Source organism: Zonotrichia leucophrys, chromosome 18 (assembly GCF_028769735.1).
Source record: "Zonotrichia leucophrys gambelii isolate GWCS_2022_RI chromosome 18, RI_Zleu_2.0, whole genome shotgun sequence".
Taxonomy (NCBI): domain Eukaryota; kingdom Metazoa; phylum Chordata; class Aves; order Passeriformes; family Passerellidae; genus Zonotrichia; species Zonotrichia leucophrys.
In genome coordinates, this window is record NC_088187.1 from 12,186,285 (window position 1) to 12,201,155 (window position 14,871).

Consider the following 14,871-nt stretch of genomic DNA (forward strand, 5'->3'; position numbering starts at 1 on the left):
AGTCCAAACAATCTCTTGTCAAGGGAAAATGCAATCACTGGTGTGACAATAGAAATTTAATTTTATATTCTTTCATGCTCTCTGAACAAGTGGAAAGAGCTACAGAAGATGAGAAGATGAGAAATAATACAGACTCAGATGCAATCTTTTGAAACCCCTTTCTATCAAGTAGAAAGATAGCTGCACAGGATTAACGGTTGCATTGTTATTTAGAAGACAAGTAGGTTGAGGCATCCCACTTCTAAGCTTAAATCACATCTATAGTTTCTCAACAAAACATCTGTTGAAGTCGTGCAAGTCCTGCCTGAAGGCACAAGGCTTTACCTATGTGTTAACTGAGCATTTCTAAATCCATGATGCAAGAAAATCTTAATATATATAATTAAAATAAATCAGTATCAACAACAAAGATTGTAACCTCATAATGCACACAGATTAACCCTTTATTTTAGGCTTCTCTGTATGAAGCAGGGTATTTGTTCTCTCTTCCGGCTGCAAATATCTCAACCTGACATACAAAACTGAGGCTGATAATTAGACCTGATATACAGATGTCAAAGTAAGTTCATAGCAAGTGTGAACCTACAACATGCTGACAACATAGAAATCAGTCTTTAATATTATAATTGCGGATTTTTGTCATGCTGGAAGAGATTTTTGGTTTTAATAGATGAGCACAAAATAAACTCCTGGATTTTAACTTCTGCTGAACTTCCAGCCTTGTTCCTCTGACTGTCAAATCTTCAGCTGATGTTTCAAGGTTATCCTTGGCTTTGACATTTTGCCAAGATTCTTCAGATTGCTTGCTTGAATGTACAACTTCAAACTCCCCTGCTCAAAAAACAGACAGAAAAATACTTTGTAGTTATGTTTGTATCCAATTATGAGACTGAATAGTTGAAGAGACCTGGTCTACTCTTTTCCTCTAAATATACTGCTGCCATAGTGCCACATTATCAAAATCTTATATTACCACGACCATTTCTGTGCATAGGAGCCCAGAACAGTCCATTAAGGCTTGCCATACTGATGGTATAACACAGTATCTTCTGCTCAAACCCCCCTTCATCTGTACGTGTTCATTCTCCATTAGCATCAGATTGCTTAAGAAAGGAAGACATCTGGAAGGTCAGTGTAACAGCTCAAGTCAAGCACTACCTATCTGCTCAGCTGTTTTAAAACATCATATTTTACAAGTTTACCCTTCTCTCCATTTTGAGAAAATGTGTTTGGATATGCACAATATAAAAGACTCAGAGGTAACTGTTGGCTTGACAAAGCTGTATTACTACCATTATCTTTTGGGTCTTTTTTCAATCTTCTTTCATTTAGGAAAGCATTTAGTATGTAAATATTTGGTTTTGTTATCTAAAATATCTGTCTTTACAAAAATGACTAACTCAAAAAGAAACATCTTTGTTTAGGAAGCAGTGGGACTGGTCCTAACACCAGTCAGAGTGCATCTTGCAGTTCTCACATAATTCTCCAAAAACTATTATCTCCAACTAACTGAACTTCAGTCTTATCACAGATTTCTTTAGGTAGGATAAGTGGAACTGTTCATTCGCATTATTCACTGTAAACTATAGATAATATATACAGGTGTTTGGCTCCGGGCACTTAACCCTTATTTTTCAAGTCATTGAGACTTAACTTTAGATTTTCTATGGAGAGCCAAAGCGGACAGCAGAAGTAGTCATAATAAACCTGTGATGACACACCCTACAGTATTATGTACTAGTTTAATTTTATAAGCATCAGTCTGCAGTCCCAGATACTACTCAATCACAGCAATAAACGGTGCACAAATTGACAAAGATCAGTTACTAGTAGGAGAAAGTAAATTTTCAAAGTCGATTGAACATGGTAGAAAGTCTAAACAAAATTCTACATAACAGGAAATACAGCATGTTCCTGAATTATGGAATGGATTGATCGATTGAAGGTTTATAGCTCTGTGCAACACATGACACTGTGGCTAATGTCAAAACATGACACTTTTCAAAATAATTTTTATACACTGGCTTAGCTTGAACCACCTGTTCACTCATGTGTGTGATCTCTGCACTGAATCAGCTTGGTGACAAAAGCTCAGTGGACTCCTGAGCGGTGGATGCAATATCCTGTGGTTCAGCTTGCCACCTAGTGGTTTCCTACAGATGTAGAAGGTATGGAAGAGGATGCTTGGAGCCCATGAAGATCGTTGGGTGTATTTTCCTGCATGGGAAATGGACTTTAATCATTAGAATGCCTCTCCCACATCTGGCAGATAAGAAAGCAGAATTTCACAACAACAACCATTTAAAAAAGTGCAGGCAGCAGTGTCTGAAAGGTATTGCTTCGAAGATTACTGTCTTGAACAGGAACAGCAGTAGAATAATACTACTTCTTGTGAGTGGTCTAAATAACAGGAATGAGCAGATCCAGTGCTCCATAGCACACAGTTAACACTGCTTACAGACAGTCTGTTTTTTAAAATACTCAGTTTTCAAGGGCCTTTTGTATTCACCCAAGGGGATGACTTTCAGAAATTAATGTGGGAGGCCTTAATTGTGTAATTCTAAAGGCAAAGTAACCAAGCACCAATGGATGACTGCATCCCTTCCTGTGAAGGCTTCTGTCTGCTTGTCTCCTGTCATTAGTAGAGAAACTATAGTTGTAACTAGTAAAGGCTTCTTAGTTAGGTATTTGGAACAACAGCACAGAATACAAGCATTCTACATGGCTATTTTTAAATTTTGGACTGTAAAAACTGTGTACTAACACAGAAATTTAAAATCAACCACCGCAATCTTGTAAGGTTAGTTCCAAAAATTAGGAAAAGATAAAGAATCAATACCCAGAATTAGAAATACTCTTCAAATGCTGTAGCTTGGTTTGCACACCAATGAAAAAACACCCCTAATTTACAAGCCTGCAACTTACTTCAGAAGTGACCGTGGCAACCAGAGCTAGCAAGATCATAGCTAAGCATCTAAACTGCTTTTGAAAATGGAACTAAGTGTTTAGTGTATTGAAATGCTTAACATATCTTCCATTTGACGTGTGCTAACTTCAGTCACAAATGAACATTCATAGATTTTTTCCCCTCAGGATAAAAGATATATATGCAGGCATGTTGTATAGGCAAACTGAAATTTCCTCAGATGGAGGTTTCATTTAAGAAATTTGTCACTAGATATTTGCTTATGGCTAACAGCGCTTCTGAAGGAACACCAACTCAAACAAGTTCCTATTCAGGAGAAGAACACAGAAATGAAGAAAATGTAGCTAGGGCATTAGTTAATATTTGTGAAACACTTCAAAGATGAAGTTTTACGTAATGCAGAAAAGAGATCATGAGTTTTTCTCTGATTGGAGCTGGAATGAAGCCCGAGCCAGAGCACTGTTTCTCTTTGTTAATATTTTACCAGATTCTTTCTCTGGCCAGCTTTTTACCCACATGGATTGCTCTTAGAACTGTCAGTGATGTCAAAGCTGTTGAAATTCTGTCTAGTGTGGAAACACTTAAGATAACTTTTGATCCATGAAGTGTGGAATTTCAGACGACAGAGCTTTGCAAGTTACAGTGAGAATTACAGTACAAGAAACTTCCCTATCTAAACTCAAGTAGTAAATAAAAAAAGTTACCTCAAAGCAGCTCACTCCTGTTCTTTGTTAGGCTACAATGTAAACCCAAATTATTAAACTGAGGACAGAGTTCTGAATACTTGTGGTGGTGGGGTGTGGAATGGGAAAATACAAAGTTTCATCTATACTAAATAAGTCAAGTGACTAGTGGGGACACAGCTTGCCTTACACCAATATTCCCCCTGCACTGACCCATCCTCTGCTAACCCAAGGATAGCTGATTGGAGCTGATAAGGAGCATTTCACACAGTACCACACCAAACCCTTCACAGTACTGGCTTCATGCTAAATGCATTATTACAGCTGAACTTCTATAGGTGATGTTTGCTTTTTTCCCCTCTGAAAAACTGGTATCTGGTATATAGCAAATAGAATAGTAAACTTATCAAGATAAACAGAAGAAAATAAATTTCCATTTTCTAAATGTTTTACAAATCTTCCCCTCCTCCTGCCTGACATTTCTTCTAAAATCAAAAAAGGCTCTGCTTTCCTTTGAGGGAGGCTTGTTGTCAGCATTCAAGGTGCATATGATGTGGATCACCAATCAAAATCTCCACCTGCTCTCAAACTCTGGGATAGAGCATTTAAAAAGTAAAGAAATACAGAGGTGTATTTCTTATTTGTACAGCCTATGCATCCTATTTAGTCTTTTAATATCATCATGGCTTGTATCTGTCTATCTCTAGGAGGTTCTTTTTCTTTCAATAATACAGAACAATAAAAACCCCTGAAGAAGGGACCTGTGATCCTTCTAAACATCTTCCTTCTACTTATCTGCAGAATTAACATACAAGCTATGAAATCCATCTAATTTTTACAGTAAACTGAAAATTAGCAGGTAGAGTAAGGAGAGAGAAAATTAAAATATCTCATAGCCTTTTGACTTGCTTGGAAGCTTACACAAGGTCTGAATTTGATGGTGAAATGAATAAAGTATATTAACAGTCCACTTCAGTAATTAAGATGTAGTCATTAACTCTTCAAAACACATTTAGTCATTGCATTGTGTAATAGGTTGGAAATACAACAAATTACAGGGCTTACTTGACATGCCAACCATTTTGAGTGCCAGTAGGCTGTTTGGTACATGTAACATGAAAAAAATGAAACTGTTTAACAGGTTCAGAAAAATAATTTTCAAGCTACAATTCGTTTCACCAGAAATTCCCACAAAATACATCTACTGATGTCACCAATTTTGACAGAATTGAACTTGGGAAAAAAAAAGGGTTTGAATAAGCAAACTAACTTGCATGCTTTGCTGCAAATCATTTTTTGCCACTGAGCTTCCAAGTCTCTGGATGCGTCACTTGCACCTGAAAGCCCAGCTCCAAGTCACTCTGTCTCAATGACAGTGGTTTTAAACAGGAAAGATTGAATTCATTTCCATAGCTCAGGCCTGAAAAATAATACAAGCCTCTGCTAAAAATCAGGAGAAGAATTTGAAAATTTTGTATATAATGCTTCTAAGGTGATGTTGTTCCAAAAAAAGAGAAAGATTTTTCTTTCATTTTTTTTTTTCTGAAATACAGAATTCAGTCCAGCGGAATTAAGGACACCTTTTCCTGGAGGAGAAAGCTAAGCAGCAATATAGTGTGTTTAAAAATCGTATTCTTGCAATGCAGTATTTCTGAGCCTGCACAGTTGAGTAAGAAGTTCCACTGTGGTATGCCTCATATAAATCTGGATGCAGAGATCAAATTAAACTTGGTCTTAGGAAAATATTATCCCTTATTGATTCACATTTCACTTGTTCCACGTTGGCAGTATCCTCTGTCCCTTTTGCTATTTCTAGATCCCAGAAAATCTACATTAAGTTTTGCAACAGTGGCTGGAAATTTCTAGACATTAAGAAACTGATGTCCTTGTAAGGCTGCCAGAGCTGTTGCATCACACATCCAACAGCACGAAACTGCATGGCACTATCAGTAATGTTTCAAAGACATCCTTTTGCTTTATCCTGTCAATATCGGCCTGGCCTGAAATGCTCTTCCTATTTCAGTCCTAGCCTGACAAAAAAAGCACGAGAATCATGAATCTCAGCACTATGTCCATTCCAGTCCTACAGGTCTGTCAGTGCACATTACTTTGTCCCTGCAATGCACTGCTGTTGTGAATAAATACACTTATAATCCACTCTTCATTTTGAAAGCCCTTTTAAGTATTATTTTTTCTTGTGAGCTACTAAAGATGGTTCATTGCCTTCATACACTGGTTTAAAAATAGATGTAACATAGGCTGGATGGGACCTGTGGGTGAAATGTCACAGTGCTTATCACTCCCTACTCAGAATGTATCTTGACACAGCTTGTGTCCATTTGCCACTTTTCACTGTGCATCTCTAAGAGTCTGGTTCTGTCTTCTCCAAAATCCCTCACCAGAGAGTTAAAAAGCACTAATCAGACCACTCACCTACTCTTTTCTACACTGAACAACCCAGTTCTCTAAACCTCTTCTTGTGTAATGTGTTCCCATGCCCCAGCCATTGAGTGGCTCTCCATTGGACTCCAGCTTGTCACACTTTTGTACAAGAGGGTCCAAAGGCGGACACAGTGGCCTCACAAATGTCAAATTTAGGGGAACAAATCACTTCCCTTAATCCAGTGATTGCATTCTTGTTCCTGCAGTCTGTATGTGATTAATTGCATATGAATATGATTGTACAGTTCTCAAACAGACACATTTTTATCTGCCCCAGCTAAGTTTTAGAGCATGTCAAAACAGAATTTGCATTCTACAGGAGTACTTAAAAACAGTGAAGAAGTATTTGCAATGAAGGCATTTAAACCAGACAGCTATATGGACATTCCTCTTAATTCTTACTTCTGCTGGCAACCGTGAAATTCCCTTCAAGTAACTCATTCAGATTCTGATCACAGGGCTGTAACACCAGGAGCAGCATGTAAAAGAATTAGTGAACAACAACACAATCCACCATAATTGCACACTTCTAGAAGAGTCAAATATTGTGACTGCTTTACAAAGCAGGCTTACCCTGGCTAGTGTTCTTTTGAGGACTGAGTAGAGAATGGCTTGATCCCGTATCTAAAATTTGACAGAAATTATGCATTCTAGATGAAGAAAGCTGAACCTGTTGGACATGACTAGGACTCTGACTGAGCAGCTGAGTTTGAAAACTCTCTGTGGTTGTGTCTTCCTTTGTTGCTGGGAATGTATCTGGCCCATGATTTTCAATAGAGAAATCTATCCAAACCTGTTAAAATTCAAACACAATCTTACAGACATACATACATTTCATATCAAAGAGATCAGAAAATTGGTTACATTTCATAGTGGCATCTTGGACTTGGAAAGAAAGAGGATTTTGGCAAGAGGCAAGACAAAAGAAAATTATTATTTTTAAATTTGAAAGGTTGTACAAGAAGATTAATTACAACATCATGGCAGTGATTGAGAAACCCTAGTTTATTTAGTGTTAACAAATACTATTTTGTACAGGAACAATGCATAAAAAAGACAATGCATTTAAAAAAGACATAGGTTTTTAAGTCTTCGAGGAGATGACTGTTGAGCAATTCAAATTGAAAAAGCCAAATGAAGGTGAATTACATTGGTCATAAAACTGCACTGTACCTCACTGGATGGTAATCCTGTTTCTTCTCCACAGATGCTTGGAGCTTCTTCTTCCTTTAAGCTAGGGCAGGCAGTAAGAGAAGCGAACCTTAAAGGATGCTGTTGCCTTGTGCACTGCAGCTCCTAATGTGAAATATTACATTAACACAAGTAACTCATGGTCCCTAAAACTAACATCCTTATAGCTCAGTTTGCTGTTGCACTGCTAGATTTAAAATAATCAGTTATAAATAATATTAAACTAAGTTATATTCTCTTTGGATCAACAGGGTCAAACTACCTTTATAATAAACCTAGTATCAAATCTGTTCAATATCTACATTTCCTGGTGTGGTTACTGTCACCTTGCTTGTTGCTCAAGCTTATATCATCAGCGTCCTTCACTTTCATATTTTCCCGTGATTAAACTACAGAAGAAAAACTCCAAAACAATACCTAAAATCTCAACTAAAATAAAGCAGCTATGGAAAAGTAAATAGTTAGCAGCCAAAATGAACTAATTTACCTCTCAAAGTTTCACCAACTTTCAACTTATAGCAACTAAACTGAGATTTGATGAAAAGCTAACTGCTTCAGCCCTGTCAAAGGAGATGCAAATAAACACTGAAGTCTTTGGTTATGTAATTAAGACTAAAGAAAAACGTAAGCCCATCACATAAAGTAATTGACAGTAAAATTCCTGTAGCTTTGACAGTAATAAATTTTCTTGGTTTTTTATAAGGATCAAGATCTTGGAATGCAGGAGCAAATGTAGCCCGGCCAGTAAGAGGATCGCCTAGAATCAAAACACCCAAACTAGAATAATGGTGTTCTTTGGAAAGTCAGTCTGGAGCTCAGCTTTTGTGTAGGAGCTGAAGCCTCAGCAGATATATTCTGAGTAAAGAGCAGCCTGGAATGAGAGTATGAGCTTGGATGTAAGAAGGGCTATCCTTTCTAGTATAGGCAAATTATGAACTCAAAGGTTCCAGAGGTGGAAAGATCCTCAATGACAGCCATTTCAGCCATGACCTCCAAGCAACCCATCAGCTGAAGCAGTTGAACTACTACTCCCAGCATTTAGCTCACCATCTGGAAAGTCACAGCCAAATTCTACCTCTCCAAGTGCAATAGTCATACTGTATTTTAAAAATCTATTTATTCTAACAAAAGTAAGAATCATCTTTAATGATTTTTAACAGAACATGGGAGACACAAGATATGTAGAAAAATACAAACACAGTATCTTGCTCATTAAAAATAAGGCAAGAGAAGATTGGGATGGATGGATATGACTATTCATTGGTCTTAATTTGAGAGTCAGCAAAGTTCTAAGGTGAGCTATGAAAGAAAGAATAATTAAAGAGGTGGAAAAGGAAAAAAAACATGGTTTTGAATTTTGGTAATTTTGCCCAGATCTGGAAGTCACTTTTATGTATGTTTGGTATAACCATTTTGCCAATTTTTTTCAGACCTCAATCCCAGCAGTGCACAGATGAAACAAGTAGGTCACAAGAGGTTTCCTCAAGTGGTTTGCTGAACCTGAATTTCTTTGTAAAAATTATTTTCAGTGTTAGCATTTAATGAACAGGTCACTATTTCTGAAACAGAGAACTGAAAGTTCAAGTGAACAAAGGATGCCAATCTTGTGACTTTAGGTTAATGAGATGATCACAAGCATACAGAAAAAATTATAAATCCACAAGCACGCTGAGGCATTCCACAAAATAGCAAACAGCCAAAAAGATGATCAGTGAATTGGAACATTGGATGTAGAAAAAGAGGTTGGGGCAGCTGGCCTTGCTGGCCTCCAGACGAGATAGATTAATCTTTTCAACATGTATAAGCATCTGATAAGGATGTTATAAGGAGATAAAGATGACTGAGTTGGAGACATCTCAGTGCTATACAGTGGAAGACCAAGGGATAATGAGCAAAAAGGTAAGTACAGGACACCTCGCTTAAGTATAAGGGGGAAGAAAACCCCAACCAAATGACAGCCTTCTTTATTGTGAGGGTGACCAAACCCTGGAACAACTTGCACAGAGTGGTTCCCAGAGGAAGTGTTTCCCCAGCTAAACTTGGCTAATTCTACTGGAGTTTTATACCTCAGAGCAACAACCTCACCCTTTCTAAAAGAACACTGTTTACTGCCTTCAAAACTACAACAACAATCAACTGCTCTGACTCAATCCTCACAGGAGCAAATCTGCTGATCAATTAAGTAAAGTACATAGTGAAATCCTGACTATCGAAGTTACTGGGAGGTCTGCCACTAACTACTAGGGAAGCCAGGATTTTTTTCATTAGTCTCTCTGATAAAAGCTGCAATTTAACTATTAAATGTTGCATTTTAATTACAAAATATATGAGACAAGTTAACTATATATCTTGCTTTTATAGATGGAAAAGGTGCTATTACAGTTATTTGGACATGGGTGCTTTAAAATCCCACCATTGTGAGTATTTGGAAATACCCTGACTGATTAATCATTTTAAAGTTTATGTCAGAACATAGTGCAAATCCTTCAAATAGCCTTTCCTGCTCAGTTAAAAGTAAGCCTTACGAAATTTGTAATTTAGGATTGCATTTACACTGCATAAATACATTTGTTTCTGAAATACCTTGATTGAAGATCATGTTTAAAAATATTACTTTTGAAGTCCCAAACCAATTAAACTTATGGGGAACCATCTGGCTTGTGGCCAGTCACTAATGGTGTTTGCCAGGGCTCAGTTTTAGGGTCAATATTCTCCAGTCCTTGATCAATGACCTGGACGCATGAGTTGAGTGTGCACGAAGTTGGCTGACGATACTAAATGAGAAGGACTCATTGATTCCCTTCTGGCTAGAGAGACCTTGCAAAGAGACCTCGATAGACTGTAATGCTTGGTAATTACCAGCTGCATAAAATTTAATGAGAGCAAAAAGGCTGGATTCCGTACCTGGGACTACAGGCATGGACTGCGTACATTTGAGGGACAAGAGGCTGAAGTGCAGCCCTGAAGAAAGGGTTTTGATTGTTGGCAAGCTCAACATGAGTCAACAGTGCATCCTGCTGGCCGGGAGGACCAGCTGTGTCTTCAGTGTGTTAAGCACAGCGCAGCTAACCGGCCAAAAGAATCTAATGTCCCACTATGCTCAGCATTGATATGGCCTTACCTCAAGTACTGTGTGCATTTTTGGGCTCCACAATATGAGAAGAATGTAAAAATATTAGAAAAAAAGTCCAAAGGAGGGCAACAAAGATGGTGAAAAGGTTAGATGGCTAGATTTATGAGGAGTGGCTGGGGATATTTGGCTTGTTCAACTAAAAAAAGAAGTGGCTGGCAGATGACCTCATTGCTCTCTATAACTTCCTTTCATGATGAAAGAGTAGGAAGCACTGATTTTTGTTTTTGGTGTCTGGTGATAGGATGTGAAGGAATGGCTTAAATCTGCATCAGGGAAAATTCAGACAATTCTTCCCTGAGAGGGTGGTCAAGCAGTGGAACAATCTCCCCAGGGTGTGGTCATGGCCCCCGAGCCTTTCTGTGTTCAAAAAGCATTTGGGACAATGCCTCTAACTTAAATGGCTTAACTTCCAGGTTGTCCTGTGTGACATCAGGGTGCAAAGATCCTCATGGGTTCCTTCCAGCTCCAGATATGCCATGATTCTACGGAATCTTCCAAAGATAGATTTGAGCTAAACTCAGAGTAATTTAAATGCAGAATTTTAGGTTATATTGATGGAATCAGAACTGGCTTAATGGCTTATTATCGCTAAATTTCAAACAGCATACAATTACCTGTGTTGTGAGTCTGTGCTGTAGATGCTTTAGAACTGATAGCTGACACTGTGTTCTTTTGACAAGTTCTCTTGGAAGAAGACTACCAGAGGCAATACAAACTGTGCAGTGTTTAGAGCTAACAGGATGCCAGACTCCTACAAAAGAGAGAATATAGTGAGGAAGGCATTCTTTGTTGATATTTTGTCAACCATATTGCATTTCCAGCAAGTGTTTACAGCAGATAATAAACGAACCACAGAACACAGGCCTTCTCATTGCAAATGCAGAAATGGGCCTCATGCTTTTTTCCCTTTATTTCATTGCCAGAAAAACTGTGCATGGAACTTAGATATCCACAGTGAAATCTTTTTACATTATATATACTTTTAATTCAAGTTTACTCTACAGTAAACTTATTCTGCTTTCTCTTCCTCTTTCCTAAAGTGTTAGTTTTTATTCCAAGAGATACAATACCTCTTTTCTGCTCATAAACAAAGTCTTACAGTTCCAGTTCCCGCACTGACATCTAGCCACCAGAGAGTTCTGAATCTAAGATGTTTATCAGCAAAAGTCTTTTGTTCTATCTTAGCATCTCGTATCCTAACCCTAATCTTACTTGCAAGCATTAGTACCACAGTCTCACATGAGCTATGTAGATCAAGGATCACTAAGGTTCAGCACCTTTTTTTCATAATGAAGCCTAGCTTTCTCCAGCTCAGAGGATGAACTGATTCCCTGTCAATTTTATTCTAAATATATAAGCTAGCACTTTTCTTTAGAATAAATTTACCTTCCTTTGACACCATTCCAAGTTCTGCCCTGAGTCTGTTTCCCATTTCAATCAGCTGCCGCTTTTCTTGGCTCAGAATTGAAATTTTTCTTGCTGCTTCCTTGAGTTTATTTTGCATTCCTTGTAGAGTGTGTTTGACACTATATTGACAACCATTACCAGTACCTACATCGGGTAGCTGTTGTCCAAAATTGACCATGTTTTCTTCAAGAACTTTGGGTTCTGGCCCCTAAATAAAACAGATAATGCTTATAATAAATATTTTGAAAATGCAGTCTGCAGGTTCAAGATTTGTACAAATATGCATGAGAGATCAGTTGAAGAAAAAGAGTAAAATTGAAGGCTACAGTCCATTTTTTCGGGCCCATTTTCCAGATTTTTTAGCAGTATCAGGCAAATTAAACTGTGGAGCAAAACACTGTAACAGCCTGAGACATTCCCACAGATATTGTCAACTGTAAGTGTAAAATAATACACATAGGATAAACACTGTATAACTGTTAACTAAAAAGCACTTAATTTTAAGATAAAATGTGGAAAAAAGCTCTTCATACCAAATAGCAATCTGCTACAAATCCTTCTTTGTTTAATTCTGGAAAAGGGGAGACTCAGAGCTCTTATCAGTCTCTAGAGCTCCCTGAAAGGAGGTTGTAGTCAGGTGGGGTTGGTCTCTTTCACCAGGCAGCAACTGGCAGAGAGCACACAGCCTTAAGCTGCACCAAGGAAAATATAGGATGGATATTAGGAAAAAGTTCTTTACAGAAAGGGTGATAAAGTTCTGGAATGGGGAGGTGGTAGAGTCACCATCCCTGGATGTGCTTAAAAAAAAGCCTGGATGTGGCACTGGGTGCCAGGGTTGAGTTGAGCTGTTGGGGCTCAGTTGGACTCGATGATCTTGAAGGTCTCTTCCAACCCAGTGATTCTGTGTGATTGTGTGTGTGTGATTGTGAAATTATTACAGTCTACCTTCGTTGGTGAAATTGGCATACTAAAGCTTAACATAAAGCAAGGTGAAGGCAATGACTAGTCATAGGACCACTGGCTGTCACGCTGTGGATCACCTTCACCGGATCAAAAGACAAAAGCACATCACCTGGCTGGGGCAAGGAATGCCACTTGCTTAAACTTATTTTCCCTGAACTTTTCTGAAAAATATTCCACAGCATTGCACAGAACATTTTTTTTTCAGACTGTAAGCTGTAGAATTAGGAGTGGAACTCAGAAATCTTTTAACCTTTAGACCCAGAGCAAAATTCTGCAGTACAAAACAGAGAAAACACTGGAAAGATGGATACTAAAAAAGAGTGGGAAGAAGAACTCTCCTCGTAGCTGATACAAAAGAAAAGTAGAAAAATATAAGTACAAGCAAAAGTTTACATGCTATTTTTACTAGTTTCCACAATAAACTTTTCTCTTCTTCTTTAGTGCTGAAGCCTATAATTTCCCGATTGTAATCACAGAAACTCTGTTATTTTAAATGGAAAAAAGAAAACTATCACTATATGGCTTTGCTTACTGATTTCACCTGCACCCCTATGTTTAGTTACCATTATTGCTCAACAGATTCTGAGCTCCCTGAGGTAGAAATATTTTTGCCTGTAATTCTTCATGGCCCTAAGTACATCCTTAGTATGCAATTAAAAAATAAATGTAAGAAGCACAGAGAAAGAGTAGAAAAGTGCTAATGATAAGCAATTGCAAAATCCCTTAGGAAAGTAAAATTAAGTATTGCCCATTGTTTTTAAGATATTTTCAGGACTGCTTTCAGCTCAGTCTATGTCTAAGAAGGCTTGTTATGTACTGAAAAAACTAAAAATAAAGCAGACTGAAAAAATAGGCAAGAAACAATAGTCTAACTTCAGTGAAGACAGCATCAACTACAATTCCAGCATTTTATTCACTTGAAGTTTTGGCCTCCATATCCCCTATTTGCTACATGTCTGAACATATAAAGCATAAGTAATTCAGCATTAAAATATGGATTTGCAATGGAAAACCTGAAGCAGTAACACACAGTAGTTTAAGCATTTGCAAGTAGGAAAAAAAAAAAATCAAGACCAGCTTGCAAGATCAGAAGTGACTTGTGCCAAGGGTTGACTGGTCAAAATTTATTGCCTGGAAAGAATAAGAGTAAGTTTGGCTAAAAAAATCTTTACTGGCTTTTATCTGACCAATCCCATAAGCACATATTACTTCCATTTATAATACTTACTCAAATAATAATAATACACTAGGTATTTAATTACACACACGCACATATATCCAGATATTTTTAGGTGGTTTAAATCTCAACATACCTCTTCCATGTCTGGGTTTACTAAACAATCCAACTTAGCTGAACTGACTTTGATGTTGCTCAGTGTGGTTCCAGTTGAAATTCTGTTTGTGTCTAATGAACCTAAAAGAGGAGGATAATAGGAATGTATATGTATTTATAGAGAGTTTAGGCTTTCATAGCAAGAGCTGCTTCAGAACACTGTCTTATGCATATAAATGTCTAGTTTGTCTAGTTACAGAATCATAAAACCATAGATTTAGGTTGGAAAAGACCTTTAAAATCATCAAGTGAAACCAGTGACCTAACACTGCCAAGTCCTTCACTAAACCACATCTTCAAATGTCCACACACACATACCTTTTAAACAGCTCCAGGGATGGTAACTCAACCATTTCCCTGAGCAGCCTGTGCCAATGCTTGAAGAAGTCTTTTAAAAAAAAAAAATTTAATACTTAACTATTTAATATTTCATAATTTTTAATATTTAATTAAAATATCCAATCTAAACTTCCTCTGGCGTAACTTGAGGTTATTTCTGTTGTCCTATTGCTTATTACTAGGAAAGAGAGACTGATCCCCACCTCACAACAACTCCCTTTCAGGTAGTTGTAGATAGTAGTAAGTTTCCCCTGAACCTCCTTTTGTACACCACTTCAGTAGATACACTGTAAATGGACTGTTAAGCACCATGGCAGGGGGGTTTGGACTAGGAGATCTTTAAAGATCCCTTCCAATCCAAGCCATTCTGTGATTCTACATACTGGCTTCGCTATCAGGAATTCTGTAATATACATATAATTGCTTTATTCTTGCAAAATCAAGACATGATTGC

The 14,871-nt window shown here is 37.6% G+C and overlaps 1 protein-coding gene across 1 annotated transcript in view; it reads right to left on the reverse strand.

Moving 5' to 3' along the window:
- The window catches only part of CCDC57 (coiled-coil domain containing 57), a 26,541-nt gene continuing 11,670 nt past the window's right edge, over nt 1-14,871 (reverse strand). The window contains exons 5-10 of the mRNA XM_064728245.1: nt 14,059-14,159; nt 11,762-11,990; nt 10,990-11,126; nt 7,225-7,347; nt 6,625-6,844; nt 1-831 (exon numbers count right to left, since the gene is read on the reverse strand). Coding sequence (XP_064584315.1) covers nt 608-831; nt 6,625-6,844; nt 7,225-7,347; nt 10,990-11,126; nt 11,762-11,990; nt 14,059-14,159 — 1,034 coding nt within the window. The 3' untranslated portion in view covers nt 1-607. The remainder of the gene's footprint in view (nt 832-6,624; nt 6,845-7,224; nt 7,348-10,989; nt 11,127-11,761; nt 11,991-14,058; nt 14,160-14,871) is intronic.